General features: G+C 36.9%; 1 protein-coding gene across 9 annotated transcripts in view; it reads left to right on the top strand.

Moving 5' to 3' along the window:
* TMEM116 (transmembrane protein 116) overlaps window positions 1-17,569 on the top strand; it is a 113,718-nt gene that overhangs the window by 72,327 nt on the left and 23,822 nt on the right. For all 9 annotated transcript variants that reach the window (XR_005379170.1, XM_038575129.1, XM_038575128.1 and 6 more), the window contains one exon: window positions 15,225-15,329. Coding sequence is in view for 8 of the 9 variants with exons in the window: in XM_038575129.1 (XP_038431057.1) it covers window positions 15,225-15,329 (105 nt within the window). In the remaining variant the exon portion in view is untranslated. The remainder of the gene's footprint in view (window positions 1-15,224; window positions 15,330-17,569) is intronic.

The following is a 17,569-nucleotide window of genomic DNA, read 5'->3' as shown; positions in this document are numbered from 1 at the left end:
TGATCCCCAAACCAGACAAAGACCCCACCAAAAAGAATTGCAGACCAATATCCTCGATGAGCATGGATGCAGAAATTCTCTCCAAAATACTAGCTAATAGAATAAAATTAGATCAAAGAGTACATTAAAGGGATTATTCATTGGGATGCCAGAGTGGCTCAGTGGTTGAGCATCTGCCTTCAGCTCAGGGTATGATCCCAGAGTTCCGGGTTTGAGTCCCACTTCCGGCGCCCTGTGGGGGGAGCCTGCTTCTTCTTCTGCCTGTGTCTCTGACTCTCTCTGTGTCTCTTATGAATAGATAAATAAATAAAATCTTTTAAAGAAAAAAGGGTTAATCACCATGACCAAATGTGATTTATTCCTGGGCTGCTAGGGTGGTTCAGCATTTATTGACTTTTAACAGCTTTACTGATATATATAACTCACACATTTAAAGTATACAAATCAATGGCAACCATCATCACAATCAAGTTTTTAATATTTTCATTACCTCAAAACCCCACACTTCGTATTCATCACCATTCAGTTCCTTCCTCCTAACCCTAAGTAACCACTACTGTACTGCCTGTCTTTATAATTTTTCCTATTCTGGACACTTCATATGAATGGAATCATACATTTCATATAAATGAAATCATATGATATATGGTCCTTTGTGAATGGATTCTTTCACTTAGAATAATGTTTTCAAGGTTCATTGTGTTGTGGCATATATCAGTACTCCATTCCTTTTTATTGCTGGATAATATTCCTTGAATGGATATACCACATTTATTTATCCATTAATCAGGTGATGGGCATTTGAGTTGTTTCTACTTTTTGGCTGTTATAAATAATGCTGGCCTGAATGTTTGTGTACAAGTTTTTATGTGGACATGTTTTCGTTTCTCTATATACCTAAGAGTATATTTTCTTGGTCATATGGTATAATTCTGTTGAATCTTTGAGTACTGCCAGTTTTCCGAGGTAATTACAGTCTTATATTCTGATCAGTAGTGTTTGAGAGTTCCAATGACTCCATCCTTGTCAGTACTTGTTATTATCTATCTTTTTGACTATACTCATCCTAGTAGTTGTTGAGTGGTAGCTTATTGTGGATTCATTAATTGACTTTGAATTTCAGTCTGTCCTTCATTCTTCAGATTAACAACACTGTTATGTTTTTATTGATGTATTCAGTTGGTAATATTTTGTATCTATATTCATGAAGTACATATTGCTCTGTAGTTTTCTTTCTTTGTTTTTGATAGTATCTCTTTAGAGGTTTTATAATCAGGTTAATTCTTTGTTCATAAAAACAATATGTGTAGTGTTGCCTCCTTTTTCTTCTCCTGAAAGCATTTATGCAATACTTTTTAAATTTTGTCCTTAACTGTTTGCTCTAGTTCACCAGTGAAGCTATCTGTATCTGCTCCTTTTTTTCTGGAAAGATGTTTAATTATGAGAAGTGTATTCTTTCTTCTTGTGTTATTTATAATATTTTTTATTTAAGAAATTTGCCAGTTTAGTTTATATTGTAGAATTACTGACAATGATAACATTGTTAATAATTTAAAATTTTTAATGTCTTTAGGACCTGTGGTGGTAACTTCTTTTTCATTCTTTTTTTATTTTGAAGATTTATTTATTTACTTAGAGAAAGAGAGAGAGAATGAGCCCATGTGTGCAAGCGGGGAGAGGGAGAGGGCTAGAGAGAATCCCAAACAGACTCCATGCTAAGGACAGAACCTGACACCAGGGTCAATCCCAGGACTCTGAGATGATAACCTGAGCTGAAATCAAGAATCAAGTGCGTAACTGACTCAGTCACCCAGGTGCCCCTCATTCTTAATATTGGTAATCCAATTTTACTCTAGTTCTTTTTTTAAAAAAAACTATTTATTTGAGAGAGAGAAAGTGAGATAGCATGAGCCAGGGGATGGGCAGAGAGAGGGAGAAAATCACTCCCTGCTGAGCAGGGAGCCCAACATGGGCTCAATCCCTCCATGGTTTATTTAGAAGTATATTATTTATTTTCCAAATATTTGTTGATTTTCCATATTTATTTTTGTTACTAATTTGTAATATAATTTTATTATCCATGGGGAACATAATTTAAAATTTTTTAATCCTAAATTTATTCAGGCTTGTTTTATGGCCCAGTATGTGATCTGTCTTGGAAAATGTTTCATTAATATCTGAAAAGAATGTGTAACCTAATTCTATCATGTTATCTAACCAACAATTTTTTTTTCCATTTGCTTTTCATTAATGTCTCTTTGGTCCAGGATCCCATTCAGCACCTCATATTACATTTAGTTCCTGTTTCCTTAATCTCATTTAACCTGGGACAGTTCCTCAGTTTTTCTTCCTAACATTGATGCTTTTTTTTTTTTATTATTGGAGTTCAATTTGCCAACATATAGCATAACACCCAATGCTCATCTCACCAAGTGCCCCTCTCAGTGCCCATCACTCAGTCACATTGATGCTTTTTGAAGAATACTGGCAGATTACTTTGTAGTGTTACTCAGTATGGTTTGTCTGATGTGTCTCACGTTTAAATTCCGTTTATGCATTTTGGCAAGAATATTATAGAAGTAGCATCACATACTTCTCAGGACATCATACCCGGAGGCATATAGTTTCAGAACATTTCATTTTAAACATTTTAAAATGTTTTATTTATTCATAAGAGATGGAGAGAAACAGAGGGAAAGGGAGAAGCAGGCTCCATGCAGAGCAATGGAGCTCAATGCGGGACTCCCAGGATCCTGGGATTATGACCTGAGCCAAAGACGCTTAACCAACAAGCCACCCATGCCTCCATAGTATTGTTAATTTTTTTAAAAGATTTTATTTATTAATTTATTCATAGAGACACAGCTAGAGAAAGAGAGGCAGAGACACAGGCAGAGAGAGAAGCAGGCACCATGCAGGGAGCCTGACGTGGGACTCGATCCTGGGTCTCCAGGATCACACCCTGAGCTGCAGGCGGCGCTAAACCGCTGCGCCAACGGGGCTGCCTGTATTGTTAATTTTTATCATTTGGTTCAATAGATTTCTGCCAGGTCTCTATTTTTCTCTATTTTTTCTTTTGTCACTTTTTTAAAAAAAGATTTTATTTATTTGAAAGACAGAGCAAGCATGTGAGTGGGGGAAGAGGCAGAGAGAGGGAGAGAGAGAGAAGTAGACTCCACACAGAGCGTGGAGCCCAACACAGAACTCGATGTCAGGTCCCTGAGATCATGATTTGGCTGAAATCAAGAATCAGATGCTTAACTAATCAATCTACCCAAGTGTCTCTCTTTTGTCACCTTTAATCAAAAGGCTTAACACATTTTATGATTACCATTTAATTATTTTTTCCAGCTTTATTGTGGTATAATTGACAAATATTTTATATATTCAAGGTGTACAATGTGATATTTTGATTATACATATATGTTGTGAAATGATTATCACAATCAAGTTAATTAAGGCATCCATTACCTTATATAGTTACATTTTGTGTATGTGGTGAGAATAGTTAACATCTACTCTCTTAGCAAATCCATTATTAGCTTTAGTCACCATGTTGTACATTAGAGTTATAGAACTTAATCATCTTATCACTTATTCACCTGAAAGTTTATACCCTTTTACCAATATTACCCCATTTGCTCCATCCTTCATCTCCTGGTAACTAGCCTTCCACTCTGTTTCTATAAGTTCAACTTTTTTAGGTTCCACAAATAAGTGAGATCATGTAGTAGTTGTCTCCCTGTGTCTATTTTGCTTGGTATGGTATACTCCAGATTCATCCATGTTCTCACAAATGGTAGAATTTATGTTTTTTTAAAATATATATCATCTGTGCCTCATTTTTTAAAAAAATTTGTATAAAAGAATTTATGTCATTTTAAAGGTGGAATAATATACGTGTGTGTGTGTATTTAATCACATTTTATTTATCCATTCATCCACTGATAGATATTTAGGTTTCCATGTCTTGGCTGTTGTGAATAGTGCTCCACCGTACATGAGAATGCTGGTATCTCTTTGAGATAATTATTTTCTTTCACTTGAATATGTACCCAGAAGTAGGATTACTGGATCATATGGTAGTTCTCTATACTGCTATTCTTAGTGGCTATGCCAGTTTACACTCCCTCCAGTAGTATATAAGGATTTCCTTTTCTCCACATCCTTGTCAACACTTGTATCATTGACTTTAAAAAAATATATTTTATTTATTTAGAGAGAGAAAGAGAGAGAGCAAGTGTGGGGAAGGGCAGAGGGAGGGAGAGAATCTCAAGCAGACTCCATGCTCAGCATGGAGCCCAAAGCAGGGCTTGATCTCATGACACTGAGATCATGCCTGAGCAGTAGTCCAGTCGGACACTTAGCAAATTGAGGCACCCAGGTGCTCTCTTTGACTTTTTTGTAATAGCCATCCTAACAGGTATGAGGTGATATCTGTGGTTTTAATTTGTGTTTCCCTGATGATTAGTGAGATTGAGCACTTTTTCATATACCTGTTGGCCATTTCTGTGCCTTCTTTGGAAAAATGTCTGTTCAGGTCCTTTGCCCATTTTTAAATCATATTATCTTGTGTTATGTTATTGCTATTGAATTATTATATATAGGATTTGCAAATATTTAATTCCATTATATATGTTTGCTTTTTCATTTTGTTGATATTTATTTGGTTTCCTTTGTTGTGCAGAAGTTTTTAGTTTAATGAGTTCCCACATGCTTATCTTTGCTCTTAGTGCCTATTTTTGGTGTCATATCAAAAAAATTATCTCCAAGACTAATTAACATTTTCCTCTGTGTTTTCTTCTGGGAGCTTACAATTTTAGGTCATATATTTACATCTTTAATCCATTTTGAGTTGACTTTTGTGTGTGAGGATACAATTTTTTTTTTTAATGTGGATATCCAGTTCTGCCATCACCCTATATTGAAAAAAATTATCCTTTTCCCATTATTTATTCTTTTTAAAACAGATTTTATTTATTTATTTGACAGAGAGAGACACACAGAGAGAGAGAGAGAGAGCACAGTTTTACAGAGAGAGAGTACAAGCAGGGGGAGCAGAAGAGGGAGAAGCAAGCTCCCCGCTGAGCAAGGAGCCCAATGTGGGGCTTGATTCCAGGACTCTGGGATCACGACCTGAGCTGAAGGCAGATGCTTAATCAACTGAGCCACCCAGGTGCCCTCCCATTGTTTATACTTGATTCCTTTGTCAAAGATTAGTTAAAATGGTTAAGTTTATTTCTGGGCTCTCAATTCTGGTTTTTTGGTCTTATATGTCTGTTTTTATTCTTTATTATTTTGCTTGCTTACCATTCTATACCAATTGCCATAAGCATTATTTTGCTTACTTTACCATATTATTTTGCTTCCTATAGCTTTGTAACATAATATGAAATTAGGAAGTGTGAATCATTCATTTTTGTTGTTATTGCTCAAGATTGCTTTAGCTATTCAAGGTCTTTTGTGTTTACATTTTTCTCCAAAAAATGCCTTTGCAATTTTGATAGAGATTGAACCTGTAGATTATTTGGCTAGTATGGACATTTTAACAATTCTAATTTTTCCAATCCATGGACACAGGATATCTTTCCATTTATGTGTATCTTCAGTTTCTTTCATCAGTGTTTTAGAGTTTAGAGTGTACAGATCTTTCATCTCCTTGGCTAAATTTTTTCCTAAGTATTTTATTATTTTTGATGCTATTGTGAGTTAGATTGTTTTCTTAATTTCTTTTTCATATCATTTGTTCTTAGTGTTTAGATACACAGTCAATTGTTGTAGGTTGATTTTTTGTATCCTGCAGCTTTACTGAATTTATTACTTCTAAAGTTTTTTTTATATAGTCCTTAGGAGTTTCTATGTATAAGATCATGTCCTCTGAAAAAAGAGACAATTTTACTTCCTTCTTTACAATTTGGATACCTTTTCTTTTTTTTTAATATTTTATTTATTTATTCATGAGAGACACAGAGAGAAAGAGAGGCAGAGACACAGGCAGAGGGAGAAACAGGCTCCATGCAGCGAGCCCGATGTGGGACTCGATCCCAGCGCTCCAGGATCATGCCCTGGGCTGAAGGCAGGCACTAAACCGCTGAGCCACCCCAGGATCCCTGGATACCTTTTCTTTTTCTTGTCTAACTGCTCTGGCTAGGACTCCTATAGAAGTGACAAGAGTGAGTATCCTTGTCTTGTTGCTGATTTTAGAGGAAAAGCTTTCAGATTTCATCACTGAGTATGATGTTAGCTATGGGCTTATTATATATGTCCTTTATAATGTTGAGGTAAATTTCTTTTATATTTAATGTGTTGAGAATTTTTTATTATGGAAGGATAATTTTGTCAAATATGACAAAATTTAATGCACCTGTTCATATGATCATGTGATTTTTAAAGATTGATTTTATTTATTTATTTATTTATTCATGAGACAGAGAGAGAGAGAGAAAGAGAGAGAGAGACAGAGGCAGAGACACAGGCAGAGGGAGAAGCAGGCTCCACGCAGGGAGCCAGACGTGGGACTTGATCCCAGGTCCCCAGGATCACTCCCTGGGCCGAAGGCAGCGCTAAACCGCTGAGCCACTGGGGCTGCCCATGTGATTTTTTTTTTTGTACTTCATTCTGCTTATGTGCTTGTTATGACTTTATTAAATTAAATTTGTTAAGAGGAGCACAGGACAGGTTCTAGAAGAAGTATACAGCACTCATCAAGGGGCCATATAGGGAGGTCGAGGGCAGAGTGCCGACAGGGAGATAGAAGCTGGGGCATATGGTTTGTGGGTGGGATGCTTTGGGGTTCCCAGTCAGGGTCATATCAACCAATTCAGCCAAAGAAGCAGAATTTTCATAAGCCCATGGGGGTCTTATCCAAGGGGCACATAAAGTGCCAAGGGGCACATAAAGCATACTGGTGCTAGAAAGCAGAGAGTACTGTTGATCACAAAGGCTGTTGGGGAATTCATATAAGGAACTTATATTTACTGTGACTCTGGACTGCTATCAAGGGCATGCACTTGCCTGAGGGGGTTAGTATCTGTTTAAGGACCCTGCAGGCTGCTTGGTTCAACAATATGGATTATCAAGGCAGCAATGCCATGGAGTGGCTTAAGTAAACTCTCAACAGTGGTGTATTACATTTATTGTTTTGCATATGTTGACTCATCCTGTCTTTAAGGGATAAATCCCATTAGGCAATGGTATATGATCCTTTTAATGTTCTGTTGAATTTTGTTTGCTCGTATTTTGTTGATGATTTTTGCACTTCATTTCATCAGGGATATTAGCTTGTGATTTTCTTTGCTTGTGATTTTCTTTGCTTGTAGTGTTTTTTGTCTAGCTTTGATTAGGATAGTACAGGCCTCCTAAAATGAGTTTGGAAGTATTCCATCTTCTGCAAATTTTTTGGAAGAGTTTGAGAAGGTTAGGCATTAATTTCTCTTTAAATGTTTGGTAGAATTCACCAGTGAAACCAAATTGTCCTGAAACTTTCTTTGTTGGTAGGTTGACAATTACTGATTTTATCTCCTTACTCATTATTGGTCTGTTCAGTATTCCTGTTTCTTCCTAATTCAAGCATGATAATCTGTATGTTTCTAGGAATTTATCCATTTCTTCTTTGTTATTCAATTTGTAGGTGTATAATTGCTCATAATGGTCTCTTAGGATCGTTTGTATTTCTGTGGTATTGGTTGTAATGTCTTTCCTTAATTTTTATTTTTTTGACAATGAGAAATGATAATTAAATTTTATTGAATCAATGATCCTTTTGTCCTAGTACCCAGTTCATTTTCTGTTAACATTTTAATCAAATAATGTTACCAAAACGTCCATATTATTTTCCATTAAAGCTGATCAAACTCACGAAAAAAAATTTTTGACTATAGGTGACACAATATTGTATGAGTTTCAGGTATACATCGTAGTGACTCAGCATCTCTATACATTATGATGTGCTCACCACAAGTGTAGTTATCATCTGCCACCATACAATGCCATTACAATATTACTGAGTGTATTTCTTAATGCTGTGCCTTTTATTCCTGTGTAATGTTTCCCCTTTCTTTTTTTTTTTTTAATTTTATTTATTTATGATAGTCACACAGAGAGAGAGAGGCAGAGACACAGGCAGAGGGAGAAGCAGGCTCCATGCACCGGGAGCCCGACATGGGATTCAATCCTGGGTCTCCAGGATCCCGCCCTGGGCCAAAGGCAGGCGCCAAACCACTGCGCCACCCAGGGATCCCATGTTTCCCCTTTCATTTCAGATTTTATTTATTTGAATCTTTTCTCCTTATGTCTTAATCAGTCTACCTAAAAGTTTGTCAATTTTGTTTATATTTATAAAAAACTCAATTTTGTTGATCTTTTTGTTGTTTTTCATCCTCTATTTCATTTATTTCTGCTCTGATCTTGTTATTTCCTTCTACTACTGTTGGGCTTATTTTGCTCTTTTTCTAGTCCCTTGAGGTGTAGATTTAGGTTGTTTATTTGAGATCTTTCTTTTTCTTATGTATTTATTGGTTTTGTTCTTATGTATTCTTATGATATTTATTGTTCTAAATTTCCTCTTAAAACTGTTTTTGCTGGATCCCAGGACCCCGGGGTCATGCCCTGAGCCAAAGGCAGATGCTTAACCACCGAGTCACCCAGGTGCCCCAGGTTAAATATGTATTAAAGAGGGCACTTGGGCAGCCCGGGTGGCTCAGTGGTTTAGCGCTGTCTTCAGCCCAGGGCGCGATCCTGGAGACCTGGGATTGAGTCCCACGTCGGCCTCCCAGCATGAAGCCTGCTTCTCCCTCTGCCTGTGTCTCTGCCTCTCTCTCTCTCTCTCTCTCTCTCTCTATGTATTCTCATGAATAAATAAATAAAATCTTTAAAAAAAAATAAAGAGGGCACTTACTTTGATGAGCACTGAGTGTTGTATATAAGTGATGAATCGCTAAATTCTACAGCTGAAACTAATATTACACTATATGCTAACTGGAATTTATTTTTTTCCGTATTTTTTAATTGAAGTTTTATTTGCCAACACATAGTATTACACCCAGTGCTTATCCCATCAAGTGTCCCCCTCAGTGCCCATCACCTCACCCCATCCCCCACCCGCCTCCCCTACCACTACCCCTTGTTGGTATTAACTGGAATTTAGATAAAAACTTGAAAAAGAAAAAAATTTGTTGAGATGCATTTCACATAAGATAAAATTGATTATTTTAAAGTGAACAGTGTAGTGGTAGTTAGTACATTCACAATATTGTGCAACCTGCACAACCTAGTTCCAAAACATTTCTATCACTCCAAAGTAAAAACCCCTTTCTCATTAAGCAGTTTCTCCCCATTTTCCCTACCCAGAGACCACCAATCTGAGTTCAGTCTCTATAGCTATATCTATTCTGAATGCTTTGTATTAATAGAACCGTTCAAAATGTGACCTTCATGTCTGGTTTCGTTCACTTAACATAATGTTTTGAAGGGTCATTTGTGTAGCATATATATCAGTACTTCATTCCTTTTTATGGCTGAATAATATTATATGTATATATCACAATTTATGTATTCATTCATATATTTATGGACATTTGGGCTATTTCTACTTTTTGGCTCTTGTTCTCAGTGCTTTTATAAGAACAGATATAAATGTAGTTGTTTGAGTTTTTGTTTTTGTTTTGAGGTGTGTACGTAGTAGTAGAGTTGCTGAATCATATGGTAATTCTATGTTAAATTATTAAAAAATTTTTTATTGATGTTCAATTTGCCAATATGTAGTTTAATACCCCGTGCTCATCCTGTCAAGTGCCCTCCTCAGTGCCCGTCACCCAGTCACCCCATCCCCCCACCTGCCTCCACTCCTACTACCCCTTGTTCGTTTCCTAGAGTTAGAAGGCTCTCATGTTTTGTCACCCTCTCTAATTTTTCCCACTCATTTTTCCTCCTTCTCCTATAATCCCTTTCACTATTTCTTATATTCCCCGTATGAGTGAAACCATGTAGCCATTGTTCTTCTCCGGTTGACTTACTTCACTCAGCGTAATACCCTCTAGTTCCATCCATGTTGAAGCAAATGGTGGGTTTGTCATTTCTAATGGCTGAGTAATATTCCATTGTATATATATACCACATCTTCTTTATCCATTCATCTGTTGATGGACATTGAGGCTCCTTCCATAGTATGTTAAATTATTTAAGGAGACACCAAACTGTTCCCATTTTTTGGTACCCTTAATTGCTTTGTGTAGATTCAAATTTCTGTTACCACATGTTTTTTCCTGAATGATTTCCTTTAACGTTTCTTATAGTAATGGTCTGCTTCAGTGTATTCTCTCAGCTTTTGGGTTTGTCTGCACAAGTCCTTACTTTTATCCTTGTTTTTGAAAGGTATTTTTATTTATAAATTTTTTTTATTGGTGTTCAATTTGCCAACATATAGAATAACACCCAGTGCTCATCCCATCAAGTGCCCCACTCAGTGTCTGTCACCCAGTCACCCCACCCCCCGCCCACCTCCCTTTCTACCACCCCTAGTTCGTTTCCTAGAATTAGGAATCTCTCATGTTCTGTCTCCCTTTCTGATATTTCCCACTCATTTTTTCTCCTTTCCCCTTTATTCCCTTTCACTATTTTTTATATTCCACAAATGAATGAGATCATATAATGATTGTCCTTCTCCGATTGAAAAGTATTTTTTCTATGTATAGAATTCTAGGTTGACAATTTTTTTCCATTTCAGTTATTTTAAAGATGTTGTGTCCATGTTTTCTAGATTTTATTATTTCTTATAAGAAATGTGATGTCATTCTGATCTTTGTTCCTATGTGTATAATAAGATTTTTGCTCTGGATGCCTTTTAAAAAAATATTTATTCATGAGAGATACAGAGAGAGAGAGACAAAAACAGAGGCAGAGGGAGAGAGGGAGCCTGATGAGGGACTCGATACCAGCACCTTGTGATCACCACATGTGCCAAGGCAGACACGTAACTACTGAGCCTCTCAGGTGCCCACCCTTGGGTGCTTTTCTTGTTTTCTGTTTGTCATTGATTTTCAGTAATTTGATTAGGATATGTCTCGGCGGTGTGTTCTTTTTCATGTTTTTTATGCTTTCTATTTTCATTAAATTTGAAAAAAATTTGGTTATTTCTTCAAACATATATTGTTTTTCCCTGCTTCTCTACTCTTTCTGGAATTCCAGTTCTATGTGCATTAACCTTCCTGATATTGTCCCATTGTGCATTGAGGGTTTGCTAATTTTTTAAAAAGATTTACTTATTTATTTGAGGTGGGGGAGAGGAGCAGAGGGAGAGAGAGAGAGAAAAAAAAACCCAAGCAGACTGCACCGAGTGTGGAGCCAGACATGGGGCTTGATCTCACAACCCTGAGATCACAACCTGAGCTGAAATCCAAGTTGGACACTTAACTCACTGCACCACCCAGGGGATCCTACTCATTTTTTTAAAGATTTTTATTTATTTATTCATGAGAGACACAGAGAGAGAAAGAGAGGCAGAGACACAGGCAGAGGGAGAAGCAGGCTCCACGCAGGGAGCCAAATGTGGGACTCAACCCCAGGTCTCCAGGATCACGCCCTGGACTGAAGGCGGCGTTAAACCGCTGAGCCACCTGGGCTGCCCACTCCTACTCATTTTTTAAAGTCTTTTTCCTCTGTTTCATTTTAGATATTTTCTATTTCTATATTTTCAAGTTCACTAATCTTTTCATTTGCAGTTTCAACTTTGTCATATTTTAACTTCATGTATTTTTCATCTCTAGAATTTCAATTTAGGTCTTTTTTATATCTTACATATCTCTATTTGTCTACTTTCCTCTACCTTCTTGGACGGTATGGAGTGTATTTGTAATAGTTTCCTTAACATATTTGTCTACTGATTTTAATGATCTATTATTTCTGAGTCCATTTCCATTGATTAATTTTTCTCTTGGGTGTGGGCCATATTTTCCTGCTTCATTGTATCATTTATAATTCTTCTTAAGAAGTCAAGGTAAAGGGAACCTGGGTGGCTCAGCAGGTTGAGCAGCAGCTGACTTCTGAACAGGTCATGATCTCAGGGTCCTGGGATCAAGCCCTGCCCACCCATGTAGAGCTCTGCACTCAATGAAGAATCTGTTTCTTCCTCTCCCTCTGCACCTCTCCTGCTCATGCTACTCACTGTCTCTCAAATAAATAAATAAAATCTTGGGGCACCTGGGTGGCTTAGTCACTCAAGTGTCTGCCTCCAACTCAGGTCATGATTCTGGGATCCTGGGGTTAAGCCCCATGTTGGGCTCCCTGCTCAGTGGGGAATCTGGTTCTCCCTCTCTCTGCCCCTCCCCCCTGCTCATTCTCTCTCTCTCTCTCTCTCTCTCTCTCTCTCTCTCTCTCAAATAAATAAAATCTTTTAAAAAATGAACTCTTGGGCAGCCCCAGTGGCTCAGCAGTTTAGCGCCGCCTACAGCCCAGGGCGTGATCCTGGAGACCCGGGATCGAGTCCCAAGTCAGGCTCCCTGCATGGAGCCTGCTTCTCCCTCTGCCTGTGTCTCTGCCTCTCTCTCTCTCTCTCTCTCTCTCTCTCTCTCTCTCTCTCTCTCCTCTCTGTGTGTTCTCATGAATAAATAAATAAAATCTTTAAAAAAATGAAATCTTAAAAAAAAATAAGGCAAGGTAAACAAATAGCTGAAGCATTTTATTTGTTCACAAGTAAGCTTGTTAACACTATATAATAAAAATCTACAAAGAATGATGTTGCAGTTTTTTGGTTAGATTTGAAGTCAGACATTCATTAATAAGGAATCTTAGAATATCAACATTCCAGAAATTTCTCTAAGCCATCTGATCGAACAACTGTCTCTGAATTTTACCTTACTTTGAAAGGTACAGAGATATGTTAGAATTGAACTCAGAAGTTTTCAAAATAAACCCTAATTCTTAAAACTCTTCTATATTTAGACTAAAACAATTTTAATAAAACTTTCCTTTCTAGAAACAGTAATAAAGGAAACAAGGCATTTTGTAAAATGTGGTTCTAAACAAGTAATAGTAAAAAAATGTATACTTCTACCTCCTCAAAACAGAGGCTACTTTCTGTTCCTCAGCCTTGGAAATAAGGTATCAGTCTATAAGTAAGTTTGGACAGGGGGTTGCCATAACAAAGCTCAAGTAGTTGAATATGGTCACTTCTTTAAAAGAATTTAGGGAAACTGTGCTTTGTTGAGTGGCACTGAGGACCTCTTTGCTAAACTAGTGCTCCAGGTATTTTTGTTTGGAAAATCTATCATAGTGGATCACAGCTGTTTACTGATGAGCAGAAGAGAAAGATCTGCTTGTGGCTAGCAGGAAGTTTTAAGGTCTTTCAAGTTGTATTTTAAAAAGGACCTGCAGAAATGTGTAAATGTTCTCAGGATGCGAAGTTGGAGCTGAAATGTGCTATCAAACCAGCTGCAAAAAGTATATGGCAGCCATCTCTTCAGGTAAAACCTGGTACCCAGATATGTAAGAAAGCTTCAGAACAGGCTTCAGGAAAGCTTCAGGCTTATCGGTCTTGTCCCATATGTTTACATAATCTGATCATGTATGGAGCTGGGCAGAGGGGGCAGGTGCTTCCATTTTGGGGAACCAGGGCCACTTTAATGTCACTTGCATACCATGCCACTGAGGGTCCAGGAACCAGGAATGACCAGGGCTGCAGCAGCTGCCCAACCTCTGGCTCCTCAGTGGAGCTCACAAGCCAACCAAGATTTATAAGATTTTATTAGATGCCAGACATTGCAGACTTTACATTGTTCATTGAAAAAACTATATATATTCCTTTCCTATATATCCATATATATATATATATATACACACACACACACACACACACACACACACATATATATTTTTTTTTCCTTTAAATTTGATTTTGCCTTGGATGTAGCTAACTCTGAATCTGTCTGATCCTTTCAAGGCTTGCTTATTTTTCTAAGGCTTGCTTTTAAACTTTCATTAAGGCAGTCTTTCATGTACAGCTAATTTGTCCCATTAGTGAGCCAATACTCTTCTTAGAATTCTACCTTATTATTCTGTAGTACTTTCATTTCCTACCTATATATTAGGAAGTCTTTGCACTCTGGCTAATGGAGACACAAACTATTGCTTTGGAAGTTGTTTCACCTATTTCTCTCTGGTTATTCTGTTCCTGGTCTTCATGGTTTTCTGTCTCACATGCATAGATCAGTACTTAATCAAGGACTTGAGGGTACTTCTGCAAATCTCCAGAGCACTATATCTGTGTGGCTACCTCTTCTCTGATAATATGCTTCACGTATTATAGCTGCTTTGGCCTCTCCACACTCTAAACTCTGTCTACTTACTCACCAAGACATTCCATGTGTTTGGATTCCCCGTCACTGCACTCACTTTTCCCACCAGTAAGCTGGGACACTCCCTTTTTTTCTTCTTTCAGGGATTACTGTTCTGCACTGATTGTTACTTAATGTTTGAAAACCAAGTGTTTCATATATTTTTCCCAATTTTTAGTTTTTGAGGCTAAAAGGCAAAATGTATTTCTATTATTTCATCAAAGATGGAAGCAGAAATTTTTTTCTCTGGGATTTTGTCCTGCTGATTCCTTCTTATCTTGTCAGAGCTTTGATTCTTTTAAGTATTTAAAAAATATTTCATCCAGTTTGTTTAATTTTTTTAACGAGAAATTTGGTTCAAATAGCCTGGCTATCATTATTAGAAATGGAACTGCTGGGGATCCCTGGGTGGCGCAGCAGTTTGGCGCCTGCCTTTGGCCCAGGGCACGATCCTGGAGACCCGGGATCGAATCCCACGTCGGGCTCCCGGTGCATGGAGCCTGCTTCTCCCTCTGCCTATGTCTCTGCCTCTCTCTCTCTGTGTGACTATCATAATTAATTAATTAATTAATTAATTTAAAAAAAGAAATGGAACTGCTTATGGTCTTTCCAATTAGAAAGTAAAATAGAAAAAAACATTCTATGATATTTTTATAAAAGGGGGCAGTAGGGTCAGAGGAGGTAGATAATGTTGTGGCTAATCAAAAAGATAAAATAAGGAATCCAGAACATATAATAAGTAGGCCTGGGTAGAATTCCCAGGCCCAGTTTTGCATGTTATGGATGCTAGATGGTAAGTTACTAATAGACAATTAGGTAGGATTATTATAGAGAAATGATGTAATAAATTGAAAGAAGACAGTTGTGGTAAGTTTTTTTTTTTTTATTTTCACCTAGATATTCTACATTTCCTCATTTCTTTACACTGTCAATTACATCTGGTATCTGTACAAAGAGCTGAAGATTAGACACAACCAGAGTGGACAGAGCACATTTCCACTGGTAAGTTTTATTAGAGCTAATAGTTAACAACAGTGTGCTAAAACAAATCCATGTTCTTGATAAATGGTGTTATCATTCAGCACTGGGTACGTGAATGCATGCAGGTTAATGAAAGAAAAATCATGTGCTCACAGAGCTTCCATTCTGTTGAAAAGATTTCCTCTTCTTTCCTGCCATCAAAAAAAAACAAAGGTTTTGATTATAGGAAACATTATTTACGGTATTGTTATTACTGCCTGGTTCCATCCATCTTAGCTCTATGCTAAACTTCATAGTTACTAAAGAATAAGAGTCAGGAAGGAACACAGTTTGCTCAAATGGGATTTGGGCTACAGTTTTGGAAAAGAAGAGTGTCTGTTTTGCTCTGCTGTATTTCTTCAGCACATGTGGATAACAGATACTGGTTTGCAGAAAGGCAGGGGGTTAAAGTGTGGTAATCAGAAAACAAGATGGATCAGGGGAGTAGCTGTCTTCCTTCTTTGGTTCAAAGAGAATTTGGGACACTGTATAGTATTACACTTGACAACAGAGAGGAGAACACTAAGTACCTCTGGATTTTTTGTGTATGTGTACATATTTGCATATCACATAATTAATTTATTTTAAGTTACCATTCAATGGTTTCTAAAGCAGACTTAACTAGCTTTTACAGTAATATCATAAATCACTTCCAGAACATTTTCTTCACCCTAATCAAATCCTTCATGTCTATTTATTGTTAATTTCTTGCTCTCCCCTCTGCACTAGGCAACTGCTAATCTACTTTCTGATTCTATAGATTTTCCTTTTCTGGACATTTCGTATAGATGGAATCATCCAATATATAGTCTCGTGTATCTGATTGATTCCAATTAGCATCATGCTTTTGAAGTTTATCCATTATAGCATGTATAAGTAATTCATTCTTTTTTATTGCTGAATAGTATGCAATTGTATATACACTCAGTTTCTTTCTGATTCTTTTTTAGTATATCACTAAGTGATCTTGGTAGAAAACATTTTTATTATGTTAGCAATTTTTATTTCTTTCTTTGGTTGTCATGATATATTTTAATATTATTATATAAATCTTACTAAATATTCCTGTTTTTTTTTACTTCTACAGTGTCCATTCTGTTGTGGGTTTGTTTTTAAAGATTTTATCTTTAAGTATTCTGAACACCCAACATGGGGCTTGAACCTACAACCCCGAGGTCAAGAGTTGCATGCTCCAGTGACTGAGCCAGCCAGGCACCCCGATTGTGGTTTTTTTAAAGGGGAATTTTTATTTAAGAGTGACATGGAGTAAATGAATCTGGAAAACTTCTCCACCTACCTTTTTCTAGGGCCTACAGATCAGTTCTAGACCAAATGAAAGTGATATATTATCATACACATGATGAAATTCAATAAAAATTTGAATAGAAACTGGATGGTATTATGCTGAGCGAAATAAGTCAAAGAAAGACAATTATCATTTGGTTTTACTCATCTGTGGAATATAAGAAACAGCTCAGAGGATCATAGGGAAAGGGAAGGAAAACTGAATGGGAGGTAATAGAGAGGGAGACAAACCATGAGAGACTCTTAACTATAGGGAACAAACTGAAGGTTGCTAGAGGGGAGGTGGATGGAGGGATGGAGTAATGGAGTAATGGGCATTAAGGAGAGTACATGATGTGATGAGCACTGTTATATGCAACTGATGAATTAATGAACTCTACATCTGAAACTAATGATGTACGATATGTTGTCCAGTTGAATTTAAATTTAAAAAATTGTTGAACAAGTAAATGGTACTATAGCATTGTGAAAAGATATTTGAGGGTAAATCAAGGAATCTGTCTTCTTCTAGACACAGTTCTGTCACTTATCTCCTATCTGATATGGGGCATATTGTCTCCCTTTCTTGGGTATCAGTTTTCATCATAAAATGAAGTATTGGTCTGTGTGATCTTTAATGTCCCTTATAGCTCTAAAATGCTGTGATACTCTAAATCATCTGACTGACTTCTAAAGAAGATATGCTTCTTGCTTGTTTCTAGCCTTGTTCTAGATATATATTGTTGGAAAAGATAAGGAGCAGAGAATGCTTTGAAAACTCTCCTTTTTTTTCTTTTTTTTGCAGAAAGGAAAATGGGCAATAAGGAAATCATTGAAAAATTAATGCAAAGGATCTCCCTTAGTTAGCATCCTGAACAAGATGTTATAGTCTGTCCAAGCATACTGTTCAATAGAACTTTCTGCAATGATCACAATAT

Source organism: Canis lupus, chromosome 26 (genome assembly GCF_011100685.1).
Source record: "Canis lupus familiaris isolate Mischka breed German Shepherd chromosome 26, alternate assembly UU_Cfam_GSD_1.0, whole genome shotgun sequence".
NCBI classification, from domain to species: Eukaryota; Metazoa; Chordata; class Mammalia; order Carnivora; family Canidae; genus Canis; species Canis lupus.
This window is presented reverse-complemented; position numbering and strand designations above follow the sequence as displayed.